At 43.5% G+C, this 15,967-nt stretch overlaps 1 protein-coding gene across 1 annotated transcript in view; it reads right to left on the bottom strand.

Moving 5' to 3' along the window:
• LOC143933718 (uncharacterized) overlaps positions 1 to 14,751 on the bottom strand; it is a 40,149-nt gene extending 25,398 nt beyond the window's left edge. Inside the window, exons 1-3 of the mRNA XM_077456712.1 lie at positions 14,604 to 14,751; positions 7,846 to 8,010; positions 4,272 to 5,548 (exon numbers count right to left, since the gene is read on the bottom strand). Of these exons, the coding sequence (XP_077312838.1) occupies positions 4,272 to 4,377 (106 nt within the window). The 5' untranslated portion in view covers positions 4,378 to 5,548; positions 7,846 to 8,010; positions 14,604 to 14,751. The remainder of the gene's footprint in view (positions 1 to 4,271; positions 5,549 to 7,845; positions 8,011 to 14,603) is intronic.
• Positions 14,752 to 15,967: the final 1,216 nt, after the last annotated feature.

Genomic DNA, 15,967 nt, shown 5'->3' with positions numbered 1-15,967 from the left:
GGTTAAACAAGGTTTCTTGTAAGAAGACTTGAAGAGTTGTATCTAACATTTTCCCAAGTCATAAATTCTGAAGACGAGAAAAGAAATTAGCCAGGAGACTAATTTCAAATGAACAATGAACAAACACATATTTTTTTCTCCTCTTTTCATGACTGAGAGAAGGGGCTTATTCAAAATCTGTTTTTTTACGAAGTGTCTTGTATTAATTATTGCAAACAATTATATTAGTAATAATTTTTGTTATATTATTATTACATTATATTGGAGCGATTATATAACCACGTAACCACTTACCCACTGAGCACTTAAAGCGGGAGTCCACCGGGACTCCGCGTTTTTTTTTTTTTTTTTTAAAACCAGCAGCTACAAATACTGCAGCTGCTGACTTTTAAAATAGTGACACTTACCTGTCCAGCGCGCCCGCGATGTCGGCACCCGAAGCCGATCTGTAGATCGTATGTCGGGTGCTGCCGCCGCCATCTTGGGTATGGGAATCAGGAAATGGAGCCTTTCGGCTTCATTTCCCGGTTCCCTACTGCGCATGCGCGAATCGCGCTGCGCAATAAGGACGGTCCCCGCTGCCTCTGAGATCTGTGTGTTTCCCAGCAGGCAGCGGGGCACTTGCGGAAAGGGGCGGGCACTTGCGGAAAGGGGCGTAATATACGCCCCTTTCCGCAGAGAGCTATCCCGGAAGTGGGTGCAGAATGCCTGTACTGTACAGGTATCTGCACCCCCCTCCCCCCTGAAAGGTGCCAATTGTGGCGCCGGAGGGGGGGGGGTTTCCGATGAGCGGAGGTCCACTTTAGGGTGGACCTCCGCTTTAAAACCCCTTCCTAACCAGACCAATTTTCAGCTTTCGGGGCTCTCACAATTTAAATGACAATTACTCAGTCATGCAACACTGTACCTATATGAAATTTTTGTCCTTTTTTTCACACAAATAGAGCTTTCTTTTAGTGGCATTTAATCACCGCAGTTTTTTTTCTTTTCTGCTATAAAAGAAAAAAAGACCCACAATTCTGTAAAAAAATGAATTTTTCTTAGTTTTTGTTCTTTGCAATTTAGTAACTTTATCAAAATGTATACTGCTACAGATCTTTGGTAAAAATAACCCAAATCAGTGTATATTATTTGGTCTTTGTGAAAGTTATAGAGTCCACAAACTATGGTGCCAATCTCTGAAAATTGATCACACCTGATGCACTGATGGCCTATCTCAATTCTTGAGACCCCAACAAGCCAGGAAAGTAAAAATACCCCCCAAATGACCCCTTTTTGGAAAGTAGATATTTCAAGGTATTTAGTTAGAGGCATGGTGAGTTTTTTTAAGTTGTAATTTTTTCCCACAATTCTTTTCAAAATCAAGATTTTTTTTTACAAAATTGTTATATTAGCAGGTTATTTCTTACACACAGCATATTCATAGCACAAATTACACCCCAAAACACATTCTACTATTCTTTTTGAGTATAGCGATACCACATGTGTGACACATACAGAGGCCCAACATGCAGGGAGCACCATCAAGCATTCTTGGAGCATAAATTACACATATAATTTCTTAACTACCTACTACACTTTTGAAGGCCCTGGAGAACCAGGACAATGGAAACGCCCCAAAAAATACCCCATTTTGGAAAGAAAACACCCCAATGTATAATCTATGAGGCATAATGAGTCTTTTGAACATTTTTTTCTTTTCTACAAGTTTTTGGAAAATGTGTAAAGAAAATGAAAACGCATTTTTTTTTACACAATGTTGTCCATTTACACAATGTTTCTAACACATAGCATGTACATACCAACAATTACACCCCAAAATAGATTCTTCGACTCTTCCTGAGTACAGTGATATCACAAGTGTGAGACTTTTACACAGCCTGGCCACATAAAGAGGCCCAACATGCAGGGAGCACCGTCAGGTGTTCTAGGGGCATAAGTTCAAATCAAATTTGACTACTTTTTACACTTTTGTGAGGCACTGTAGTGACATGGATGAGAACTGATGTGGCATGGATGAGCATGAATGGGGATGGATGAGCTGTGGATAGGAATGGCTGAGTATGGATGGGATGACTGAGCATGAATGAGTATGGCTGAGTATGGCCGGGTATGGTTGAGTACGGCTGGGTATAGATGGGATGGCTGGGTATGGCATTAGTATGGCTAGGTACTACTGAGTATTGCTGGGTACGGCTGAGTATGGCTGTGTACGGCTGAGTCAGTGGTGTATTTAGGTTTTGTGCTGCCCTAGGCCTGACTAAACTCATGCACCCCTCTAATTTAAATACGACCCACCCTTCCTGCCAATGCCACACCCTTTCCTGTTTAAGACCCACCCTATCATCTTTAAACCACACCCCTTCCTCTTTAGGCTCATTTGGAACCTTTCAGGAGGGAGGGGGGAACGGGTATCTGTTTTTGACAGGTAATGGGGGAGGAGGTAATGTATGACTGCATGGAGGTAGGAGGGAGGTAATGTATGACTTCATGGAGAGGGGGTAATGTATGACTGCATGGAGGGGGTGGGAGGTAATGCATGACTGCATGGAGGGGGGAGGAGGGGGGAGGAGGAATGTATGACTGCATGGTGGGAGGTAATGTATGACGGCATGGAGGGGGGAGTGTATACGAGAGCTTCAAATATATATGTGTGGGGGGGGTTAGTGTATGGGGGAACACTGACTACTTGGAGAGCATTCTATGTATGGGGGGGGGGTGGATGTCCATTTACCCGATCAGAGGGGTATATTGAGAGCCGTATACTGCCTGCAGTGAGATGAGCTGTCTCTGGATCTCCGCTGAAGATTTATTTTAGCTTTGCTGAATTCACAGGCCACAACCAGCGCTGGGATCCTCCTCGATTCTGGGCCATTCCGGCCCTCCTATGGATAATTAGGGAGTTGATGATAATGATATCCTCCGCCTCCTCCTCGATAGACCCAGCCTCCTCCTCGATAGACCCCCGCCCCGGACCGGGGAGACAATGCTGTGTAGAAAGCCGCACGGAGGAGGGTAGGCAAAGCTTAAGGCTCCACCTCCACCAGTCAGATTTATGTGGAAGGCAGCCACAGGACACGGAAAGATGGGCCGGGGGTTGTTTTTTGCGAGGGGCGGCTTTTCACTGCCCCCACAAATTGCTGCCCTAGGCCTTGTCGGCCTAGGCCAAGAAACAGCACTGGGCTGAGTATGGTTGAGTACGACTGAGTACAGCTGGGTATGGCTGAGTATGGCTGAGTACAGCTGAGTGCGACTGGATATGGCTGAGTATTGCTGGGTATTGCTGGGTATGGCTGAGTATGGACGGGTATGGATGGGATGGCTGAGCATGTATTGATGGATGGATGGACGGATGAGTATTGCTGAGGATGGATGGATGGCTGAGCATGGATGGATGGTTGAGTATGCTGAGTATGGATGACTGAGCATGGATGGATGGATGGATAAGTATGCTGAGTATGGATGGGTGAGCATGGATGGATGGATGGGTATGCTGAGTATGGATGGTTGAGTATGGATGGATGGATGGCTGTAATGGGCACAGAGCAGTGCTGTGGGCATTATAGATCCAGCCCACAGCGCTGCTGCCACCAATCTCTGCCCTCTCCCCTCACACTGTAACAATCGGTACAGAGAGAGGAGAGAGGAACCGGACATGACGCCGGTTAGTTTACAAGTGATTGCTCCATCATTTGACGGAGCGATGTGGTAAAACGGCCATTACCATTATCTGTGATACCACGGATATTCCGGGGTGTGCGCCCCAGGGGGGGGCGTGAGAACGGGATTCTGGGAGGATGTCAATGTACAAACCTCCCAGAGTTATCGAACCGCCCTGTAGCCATCATTCGGCTATTGGCCGGTTGGTAAGTGGTTAATTGAATAATTTTACAAATATATTGTTTATGTATAATATGGTAAAGTCTCCCCAAGTGGTGTTTTTCCGCAGAAAAATTGCAATCATTAAGAGAGTAGTAGTATTCCAAAAAATTTTTATTGAAAAAATGGCAACAAAGCATATACAAATCAACGTTTAAAATATGAGCTTTGGTCGGAGATGTGTAACATCATTCAATATATCTAACAGCGTATACCCATACAATAGTACATGATAATAGTCAAACATCTAATATGAAAATTTCCAACACGTTTCGACGTGCGTGGTCAAAGTCTTCCTCAGGGGACTCATTTGCAAAAAATATATATGTACATTATTTATACATGTTAGCACACAAAACATGTATAATGTAGAATATCTGAGGTATAGTTACCAACGAAAGATGTATATGGACAATCTCCAGGCCAGAATTCCTCTAAAAGTCTATCAGATAATCCCGTGTCCTCATGTTGCACAAGCTCCCAGGGAAAATACTCCATCCCTATGTGACTAACAAGGAGTCAAGCTGAGAGGGCAACCAACGAAAGAGGAAAAGGGGAGGGGGACCCGTTCACCTGCAGCAAAGGTCCAAATGAATATCAAATAAGTATACATTTACTTTTCATTTAACCCACAAAATGGACTATTAATCTTGTAGATTACTCTCTACATATTCGGGGTGTTAATAAAGCACCCCATGTTAAAAAATAATAATCAGTGTGGACAGTTATCATCAATACATTTTGAAATAATTGAATGAAAAAAAGAGTTATGATCAAAGGACCATATAAAAAAAAGGAAACCATCAAAGATGGATTCTGAGTGACAATGTATGTGAATGTGTATAAAGGTGAAAAAATACTGAGTGTTAAAGGTATAACGGTTAGATCCTAAAAATGTGATCAATGTATTAAACTTCTCTATGAAGTTAAATTCCAATAGTTATTAGAAATATATACCTTGTGATGAAAATCGTAATAGTCAACATACATAGCAATTATGGTCAATGCCCAGTTGGGGTTAGCGTAACCCCTAAACAGCCATATGTGGGCCCGATGGGTGTAGAAAATGTCTGTTAAAAAATGTTTCAAACAAAAAAACACAAATCAAAAAAATTATAAATTGACTAAGAACCACTGACTGTTTTTTCAGACAGGAAAAAACAATGCATATATACGCCAATGCCGCTACTCGCTGCATATATTATGTAAAAACTGACCTGTATTGAAGTTGCAAATGCCTGCAATTTGTATATGGACCATCGCCTCCAAACGTTGGGAATCGATGATAGATCCCCAGGCGTTTGAGGTTTAGGCACAATTTGCTGCAGGTGCACTGCAGTATTCCCCACCCTTGACACCGGGCGCATAAACCACATGGCGGTATGCTTTGCCCCCTCAGCATTCCGGAAGGCAGGAAGCCCCGGCTGCCGACGTCACTTCCGCTGTAACAGGGAGACGTAGTGACGGCACGTGCGCGATGCAGCAAACATCCAGAAGTGATCCGGGAAGCTGCCGGCAGAGGGATAGCTCCACCCCGTGGGTGGAAAAAGAAGTTCCACCCACCTGGGGCAGCATAAGGAGAGCGGTGGATGGCCCTCCCCCCTGCCGGGTAGACACTAAGCCGGGGATCACCCCAAGGAAAGCCAAAACGACTGGAAGGCACAGGAATCTGAAAAGCAAAAAAGAGAATACAATTAAATTAAACTTTTTTATGCAAAGCAACATTGAAATACATATCTCATATTTGCAGTATACCAAAGCAGGCAGATTGCCGGTGGTACAATACTCATCCAATTATGTTCATAAATATATGGCAATGTTAGCGTTTTATATTATTTATTTTAAAAGAGACAGATTGCATTATATTTTCCTTGTTACACAATAATGTGCTATAGACTAGAACTGTAGTAGAGAAATTAAAAGCTGTAACAGATAATTCTGTTGCCGTATGAGATTTTCACTGGGTCTTGCCTGATGAGAAGCCCTTTAAAAAGGTGCAAAGGAAATAGAATCATTCAGGCCCGGGGGCATAGTGGCCCAAAGTCTGAAGATCCACCTTCGCTCGAGCTGGAGCAAGGTCTTATTTCAGTCGCCTCCTCGATCAGGAATATGGATTCAATCCAATGCCATAAATTAAATTTTGGGTACTTTATAACAATGTTACACTACCGTATGTCTTCCTACTGGAAGATAACAATTTCCAATTTCCGTGCTATATACATGTTGGTAAATGCGGCACCGAAACCCCCTTTTGGTCTTGCCAACATAGAAGGCACCACATTCTCATACCATTAGATACACTACACCTCGGGTTTGACAGCTCATAAAATGTAACGGTTTAAAAATTTCATTAGTGTATCTGTCAAAAGTTTTAGTATGCCCAAATAGCAAAGACTTTTTTTCTAAAGTTCTACTGAGTTTGAAAAAGTGGGAAGAGATTTGGGTTTCAATCTGGTCCCCCTGTTCAAAATCTGTCCCATGTTTGGACATAAGACTAGCCCATTAATCACCTTGAAAATTACTCAAATAATTTGTTTAACATTATAAAAGAAAATATATAGCAAGCCAGTAATGCAGAGCTCATATCTTAACTCACATGTGTCAAAGGCGGAGAAAAGAGAGAGTATTTAGCCACCCAAAATTATATATCATAGGAAAGACACATCAACATGAGTGATATATCACAATATATATTACAATATGGGAAAATCTCCCCCAGTGGGGTCTTTCCACAGCAAATTTGCGATCATTAATAGAGTAGTAGTATTACAAAAAAAAATGTTATTGAAAAACTGGCAACAAAGCCTATACACATAAACATTTAAAATATGAGCTCTGGTCGGAGATGTGTAGCATCATTCAATATATCTACAACAGTGTATACCCTTACAATAGTACATGATAATAGTAAAACATCTGATATGCAAATTTCAAACGCGTTTCGACATACGTGGTCAAAGTCTTCCTCAGGGATTTAATTTGCTGTCAAAAAATATATATGTACATTATTTATACATGTTAGCACACAAAATATATGCACAAATAAAGTCCTTTGTGTTCACAAGGAAACGTAGAATATCTGAGGTATAGTTACCAACAAAGTATGTATATAGACACTCTCCAGGCCAGAATTCCTCTAAAAGTCTATCAGATAATCCCATGCCCTCATGTAGCACAAGCTCCCAGGGAGAATACTCCGCCCTTATGTGACTAAAAAGGAGTCAGGCTGAGAGGGCAACCAACGGAAGAGGAAAGGGGGGGGGACCCGGTCACCTGCAGCAAAGGTCCCAATGACTATCAAATAAGTATACATTCACTTTTCATCTAACCCACAAAATGGACTATTAATCTTGTTTACTAGAGATGTCCCCCCCCTTTTCCTCTTTAGTTGGTTGCCCTCTCAGCGTGACTCCTTGCTAGTCACATAGGGGTGGAGTATTCAGACAGCCGTCTAGGTGACACAGAGCCCCGATCACCTAGCCTCACCCAAATAATTAGGCTCTCCTAGCAGTCCAAGGGATCTAAGAAAATCCCTGCCCATTGGCTAAGATACCCCATTCATTCCTACTCTGTCCTTGCAATGCCCTTGTCTTATCTAATGTCACCAAGTACCCGGTCACTTAACGACAGAAGAGAGAGGTGCAGCAATTCCAGAATTAGGGTGAAATCATTTAACCTCCTAACAATTGGCTGAGGCCACTACTGCCTGGCAACTAAATTTAACAGCATCCCTGCCTAAACATCAGGGTGCTACATATGAGCTATAGGGGAGCCTGTTGGGCCAGTATGGCAAATAAGTTTGGCCATGCAAATAACTTGTAGTGAGTTCACAGCTTTACCAGTAGTCTGGTTTTAAGTTTCATAATCACTCATAATCATATGACACAGATGGTGTACAATGACCGAACCTTTGAAAAGGATATATTTGTTGTATGAATCACATAAATATTGCTATGGTAAACTCACATCTTGTCATGGATATATTGATAGATGCACAGACATCCTCCTCTGATGAACAGGGTAATTCTTCACCCTTACATGGACTCTTGTTTATGTGTTTAATCAGCATATTGTCAAGACCAATTGGTATTTTATGAAAGCTGGCGCAGGTTATGCAATTGAGTGAAGATACTGAAATAAGAGATTAAAAAAAGGATATAATGAGATCTGGCAATAATCTGTGTTAGTGTGTTATGACTTAAATTTAGTTAGCATATACCACTTAAAGGAAATTCTTATCCTATGTCCAATAGCTTAACCTTTTCTTTTCTATATCCTACAATATATCCTTAAGCGAAATGTTTTCCTATTTGATATCCTATCACATCCTACCTTATCTTATCCTACCCTATATAACACAAAGCGTAAGTTCTACTTTTATTTGCTACCGGGCTATTTTGCCTTTTCTTGAATTTAGTTGAACCAAGAGAGCTTTTGCAACCCCAGCACATCCATTGGTCATTTCTTTATATCCTGATGCCAGCACACGTGTAGGCAGGTGCAGTCTTTATCCCCCACAGTAGGTGGCGCTCAAATGAAGCAGCAATGCAAAAGGGGAAGGAAGTTGTGAGGAACTTGGTTCCTCTATGACTGTGGTAACAGTAAGGCCGCGTACACACGCGCGGACTGTTCGCCCAACTTTGTCCGTCCAACAGTTTCGGCAAACAGTCCGCTCAAACTTAGCATGGACGGACATGGCCACACACGACGGACGAACAGTTTGCTGAAACCGTGCGCGATGACGTGAACGGCACGTACGACGGGACGAAAAATACGACGTCCTATACACTGCATTATAGCTTTCGGCGTGAAAATCCTTTCTGAGCATGCGCGCAACTTTGTTTGACGAACAAGCCTACACACGGGCGGACTGTTCGCTCAAACAAGGTTTCAGCGGACAGTTTTTCGGAATTTCCGAAAAACCTTGTCCGTCCAACTGTCCGCTGAAACTGTCCGCTGAAAGCCCACACACGAGCGGACTGTCCGCCCAAACACTGTTCAGCGGACAAAGTTGGGCGAACAGTCCGCCCGTGTGTACGCGGCCTAAGACAGCTATCCGATTGGACGCTGGTGGCCCATGTGACTTTGGTGGCCACCTTGGGTCAGGCAGAGTCTGTTTAAGACTCTGGCTCCTGGGTTTGGTGTGCTTTATGTGAGTGGCTAGTGCAGGTACAGGATCCCCCTCTTGGAAGGGATGGTGATTCGAGATATGAAGAGGTTCTGGAAGGGGAGGGACAGCGCAGGGATTACATCTATATTGAATGAATGAATGAATGAAATACTTGTATAGCGCACAATGCGAACTGAATCACCTCTAGGCGCTGCTTCATGAAGCCTCCCCTTTGGGTGTGGACAGGCCAGACTGCATTTCACTCCTCAATCCGCATCTTTCAAGGCTACAGACCTCTGTTGTATTTTGTAAGTGACTCTGGACAGTTGTGCCTACCCACTGGGTCTAGTTGTACTGTGTTGAACCTTCTACAATGTATTGCTCGTGCCTATTTTGGACTCTGTATTGTTTACCGCCCACCAAACCACACTGTACCTCGCTCACACATGCACCCCACTTCTCAGTCTCCATGCCAGCAGTGAGATCGCCCCATCAGAGCTATTTTTCCTATAGCATTCCTTGCAGTACTATTAAATTAAATGCTTAACTTCAAAGTAATTTTTAGTGTGGATGGGGGAGTCTTCAAGAGAAATCGTTATGAGTATCGCCAACCTAAGCCATACCCTGTCTTTCAAGAGCTTGCCTATAAGGTTCTGTCATTAACACTGTCATGCATTCTGCATTACCCTTTGCCTGACTGTCAAAGTTTCTCAGAAATTAGCCCAAAACCCAGAACCATTAAAGGATTCTGCTTAACAATAAACTCAGAGGGGTTTGGTATGGCTCTTTAAACCAACACTGTGAATATGGAGTAGGGTAATCCTATCATACTACTGTCACATACTTGACAGTTGAGCCTGAGCAGAGGCCTCTCATACAGCCTCTGCTCAGGGACCACTGATGTTGTAGCAGTGACTGCGAGAGCGTGGCGGTGTATGGGTGCCTGGATCATCTTCCATGTGGTGGATATGTCACCAGGGTGGACCAGTAGGTTCAATGGCAGGAGTTGGCAGGCCAGCAGATTCTGGGCTGGTGGCAGAAGGAAGTAGAGACCAGGGCAGGTGTTGAAAAGAATAACTGCAAAGTTGCTTATACAAACTGAACTATATATATGCATTGTACCTTTCTATCTAGCAGGTGGCACTGCAGTGTTATAATGTGTATTCTATGGTAATGTAGTCACAGGATGTACGTTCTGTCTATGCTATATATACTTGTATGCTCCTTGTTCCTATTCCTGTTTCTAATGCTGCAAGACATGTTCTGATATTTCTCCATAAAAGTAAAGCCGTTTGATGTATCCAAGAAGCTTCTAGCACATAATTTCAATACCCTGCACAATAGGTTATGGGTCTCACATACCCAGGCATTGGAGAGGATAGTACAGGCACCCAGCAGCATCCAGGCACTGGAAAAAAATCTGCAGTGAGTCAGTGTATATTGTATACAAGCTACTGTAGATGGCAAACAGTTCAGATGTGAAGTTTGCAATTGCAAAGCTGAACAATGCCAATTACCAGCTGTGGAAGTTTAAACTAGAAATGCTTATGAACAAAGATGACTGTGCTGAATACAGACAGATCCACAAACGGGGAGATGGAGGACTGGGACAGGAAAGATAGACAGGCAAAAGCGACAATAAGTTTATTAGTGGAAGATGACCAGCTTATCCACATAAGAACAGAGAAAACAGCCAAAGGTATGTGGACTTCATCACAAAAACGGCATAAGCGTTCAAGCCTCAACAGTAAGCTGTTTTTGCTAAGAAAGCTTTACAAGATGAGACTAGAAGGCCAGCATATGTGTAACCATGTGAAAGCCATCGGAGAGGACATCAAAGATAACCATACTGTTGCACTGCTCCTCTGCAGCCTTAGGCCGCGTACACACGGGCGGACTGTTCGCCCAACTTTGTCCGCTGAACAGTGTTTGGGCGGACAGTCCGCTCGTGTGTGGGCTTTCAGCGGACAGTTTCAGCGGACAGTTTGACGAACAAGGTTTTTCGGAATTTCCGAAAAACTGTCCGCTGAAACCTTGTTTCAGCGAACAGTCCGCTCGTGTGTAGGCTTGTTCGTCAAACTAAGTTCCGCGCATGCTCAGAAAGGATTTACACGCCGAAAGTTATAATGCAGTGTATAGGACGTCGTATTTTTCGTCCCGTCGTACGTGCCGTTCACGTCATCGCGCACGGTTTCAGCAAACTGTTCGTCCGTCGTGTGTGGCCATGTCCGTCCATGCTAATTTTGAGCGGACTGTTTGCCGAAACTGTTTGACGGACAAAGTTGGGCGAACAGTCCCCGCGTGTGTACGCGGCCTTACAGAGACATATACTGCTCTTATTAACGCTTTAGAAACCAGACGCAAACAGGAACTGAAACTGGAATATATCAAAGGCAAGTTAATTGATGAATATAAAAGAAGGAAAGAAAACATGCACCATGATGACAAAGCTCTTAAGATACACAAAGCACAAAAAAGAAAGCAGAGCCTGTTTCAGTTGTAAAAGGACCGGTCACTTAAAAAAGGACTGTTCTATCTTGAAAGCCGAGCAGCGAAAGCTATCCACAAAAGAAAGAATCAAAGCAATTACAAAGGAAACTGAAGACACATCATGGAGTGTCTCCAATGACCTACACAGCAAATGTATTCACTTATGACACAGATGGCTGGGGCACAGAAGTCCACAAGCTATACTGGACATTATAAAGAGAGGTTTATCACAAGATTGACAATAGCGCCTTGCAAAGTACTCATAAAATGCAAGTGCTGCACTGAAGCAAAAGCCACATGTGCTCCCCTTCCACAGGCATCTCAAAGAAAAACTACCCACCCCCTGCAGCTCACACACAGTGATGTATGCGGTCCAATGAAAACTACCACATCAGGCGGGAAAAGATATCTACTGACTTTCATTGATGACTATTACAGGTACACAGCTACCGGTACTTATCTGATGAAACACAAGAATGAAACATCAGAGAAACTTCAAGAGTTCATTGCCATGTCTAGCAACAAACTCCAATGGAAACCAGGAATAATACACACCGACAATGGCGGAGAATACAAAAGAAAAGAAGTGGCCTCATACCTGAAGAGACAAGGAATAGTACACCAGACAACCACACAATACACTCTTGAACAAAACAGTGTAGCAGAAAGGAAAAATCACAATCTTGGCCAGATGCCAACCTACCACACAAGTACTGGGGAGAAGCAGTCATGACTGCAACCTACCTACAGAACAGACTACCCTTAAAAGCCATTAAAAGTACTCCATTTGAAATGTGGCATGGATCAAAGCCTAGCATAAGACACATCAGAGTGTTTGGATGTAAAGCATATGCCTATATTCCAAGTGAAAAGCGATCCAAGCTGGAGAATGGAGCCATAGAGTGATAAAAGACTGATAAAGTGACAATAAGCCATAGTGTTTATTTTGATGAGAGCCCATATATTAGAAACACTGATCCCTGAAAGCTGTGAAGTGGGAATGCCAAGTGAACCAGAAGAAAAGGTCGACCAATGTGAACATGTGCAGGAGTCAAAATAAGAGGTGGAACGCACAATGCCTAATTCAAGTTCCCCACCAGATCCTGCAGAACTGCCTGAAATCAGAAAATCCACCCGAACTACAAAGGGGACACCACCCCGCAAGCTCCAATATCCTGGGAAGACTTACCAGAGAGGGATTCTCAAGAAGTAAAGCAGACCCCTGTCTCTGCTCCTAGAATCAAGGAAATAGATGGATATACATCCTTATCTATGTTGATGACATTATAACTTGTTTTGAACAAGAAGGGGATTATAATCAGATAGTTGACAAGCTGAAAGAATATTTTGAAATCAAAGAGCTATGGATCATTAGCTACTATCTGGCAATCCAAATACAGAGAGAAGATGGAAGTTATCTTCTCAACCAATGTCAGATTATCTCTGAAATCTTGGAACAAGTCTATATGCAAGATGCAAAGGAAGTGAAATCTCCTATGGAACCAGGCTAAAGAGCAATAAAACAGAAAACAGCAAGCTGCTATATGTTGCCGTTGTCACAAGACCAGACATAGCCACAGCAGTGGGCATACTATGAAGGAAAGTCTCAGCTCCCTGTCAGCATGACTGGAATGCAGTAAAAAGAGTGATGCAGTACCTCAAGGGAAATATACAGATGAAGTTACTGTTACCAGCAAAATCCAATCCAAAACTGATCCAATATGTGGATGCAGATTGGGCCGGAGACTGCACAGACTGCAAATCCATAAGTGGATTCATCTTCCAGTATGGGGAAGGAACCATAAGTTGGTCTAGTCTAAAGCAAACAACTGTAGCTCTATCTTCAACTGAAGCAGAGTACATTGCAGCAACACATGCATGTCAAGAAGCGATTTAGATTCATCAACTTTTTGTGAACATTAGGATACACATGTCAAACCCAATTCCCATTTTTAAAAAGCATGAGCAATCAGAAAGGGTCAATACTAGGACCAAACACATCAACGTCAAGTATCACCTACTGAGGGACAATCAAGAGCAAGATGTTATTGACATTCAATATCGCCTGTCAGAGGAGATGACTGCTAATGCACTAACCAAGCCTTTATTGAAGGAATGTCATTGTTAAATCCAGAAGAAGCTGAATGTAATTTGACAAAGCACATGCTGTTGAGTAGGGGTGTTGAAAAGAACAACAGTAAAGTTGCTGATATAAACTAAACTATATACAATATATGCATTGTACCTTTCTATCCAGCAGGTGGCACTGCAGTGTTATAATTTGTATTCTATGGTAATGTAGTCACAGAATGTACATTCTGTCTATGCTATATGTACTTGTATGCTCCTTGTTCCTGTTCATGTTTCTAATGCTGTAAGACATGTTCTGATATTCCTCCGTAAAATAAAAGCAGTTTGCTGTATCCAAGAAGCTTCTAGAGCACAATTTCAACACTCTGCACAATAGAAGAGCAGAAGAGACACAGGATGCGTGTTCGGACAAGCCGGATTGGTAACAGACAATCATATGCAGGCATAGACTACAGTCAGGATGCGGGCAAGGTTTGGCAACAGGATATCAAGCAGTGATGAGATTGAGCAAAGTCAACAAGCCGGGGTCAGCATAATGGAAAGCAAACGTAGTCAGAGGAAGCCGGGTCAAACACAGGAATCAGATAATGATATACAGGGTACAAGCTACAGATCAGACAGCAAAGCACTAGTGAACCTGCTGCACTTATGTATGGCATTTGGGCACCAACATATAATGGTGTGTGGGCATGCACGAATATCCGTGTAAATGCGCAAATTTGTGTGCCTGACAGGGTGGGTACTTGCGGGATTGTGCATGTGTATTGGTGTCTGCCCTTGAGCAACAGTAATGCTATGGACAACATGTCCCTGACAACTACACTCTTTTTAATTGGTAAGTAAAGCAGCCTCAAATATCCCTCCCACACCCTCTCTATGCCCATCAAGCAAGAAGAAGCACAATTTCTAGGTGAACTGAACTTTCAGCCATTCACTGTTTGAACAACATCAAGAATACAATACATAACCTGCAGAGATAACGTGATAAGCTTTTTTCAGTTCTTGATTAGAGGTGATATAGGTTTTCACTCACCTGTAGTATATAGGGCCGAGATAAGGGACAGGGCAGGGAAGAGCCCTTCCATTGTTCTGATGTACTCGTGACAAGGATGGTAGCTCTCCAAACCTTACAAAGCAATGACTGAGAACATCTGCTTCAGATTCTTTTGGCTGACAACATATGGCAGATCCTCTGGGACTTGAGCTTAGAGAATAATTAAAGTGTATATCTGGCCTGGAAAACAGTGGTGGCTTGTGCTTTTTTTTTTTTTCATGGGGGCATCAATCAACCAACACCCCCCACCCGAGCAGGCCAACAGCACAGACTTTTCCAGCACCTCCCAGCCAGTGGGCGGCAGACAGCAATTCAGAACCCCCCGATCAGTGTTGCAACAGAGAAAATTAATTCGCTGTTGCCACACACCTGGGTGGGCTCCGGAGCCTATCCTATTTTGAAGCCTATGATGCCCTGTACACATGATAGGATTTTCCGACGACAAATGTTGGATGTGAATTTTTTTTGCATCGATACCTTGAGAGGGTGCTTTGGGGTAGCCCCCTAAAGCACCTTGTCCCCATGTTGATGGGGAGAAGGACCTCATCCCCACAACCATTGCTCAGTGGTTGTGGGGGTCTGCGGGTGAGGGGGTTATTGGAATCTGGAAGCCCCCTTTTAACAAGGGGACCCCCAGATCCTGCCCCCCCCCCCGTGTGAACTGGTAACGGTTGCAAATATACCCCTACCATTCACAAAAAAATGTGGAAAAATTGTAAAAAAAAGACAATACATGCCTTGGAACGAGTCCTTTATTAAAAAAAATAAAGTAATAAAACATTCCCACGGAGTCTTCTTCTTGCGTTCAGACGGACCGAAAAAAAAAAGCCGCACGCAGCCTACGATTTGCCTCAATGGGAGGCACCCACCGTAATGACCAGCCGACCTCAGATGACAGCTCTTTTATAACTTAGGGTGGGGCCACACAATGACATTTCGGGGTGACCCCGCCTCCCTCTGGCGCACAGGGACATTCCTATGGCTTTGCCATAGCGTAAGAGGGGGTGGGGCCTCCCAGTTACGTAACCGAGTGACCCCACCCATCTCTGACGCTACGAGGAAGCCATAGGGATGTTCCCCTGCGTCAGTGGGGGCGGGGTCACATGATGATGTTGCCGGGTGACCCCAGTTTTTTTTATAACCTCAGTTATAAAAGAACTGTCACCTGAGAGCAGCCGGGCATTACGGTGGGTGCCTCCCATGGAGGCAGATCGTGGGCGGCGTGCGGCTGTTTTTTTATTTTTTCTATTTCAGTCCATCAGAGTGCAAGAAGAAGACTCCGTGGGACAGTTTATATTTTTTAATTTTTAGAGGACTTGTCCCAAGGCGTGTATTGTCTTTTT

The sequence above is a fragment of the Lithobates pipiens genome, unplaced genomic scaffold (assembly GCF_037356315.1).
Source record: "Lithobates pipiens isolate NorthernLeopardFrog02 unplaced genomic scaffold, aLitPip1_a1.2 Scaffold_27, whole genome shotgun sequence".
Classification (NCBI taxonomy): Eukaryota; Metazoa; Chordata; class Amphibia; order Anura; family Ranidae; genus Lithobates; species Lithobates pipiens.
This window is presented reverse-complemented; position numbering and strand designations above follow the sequence as displayed.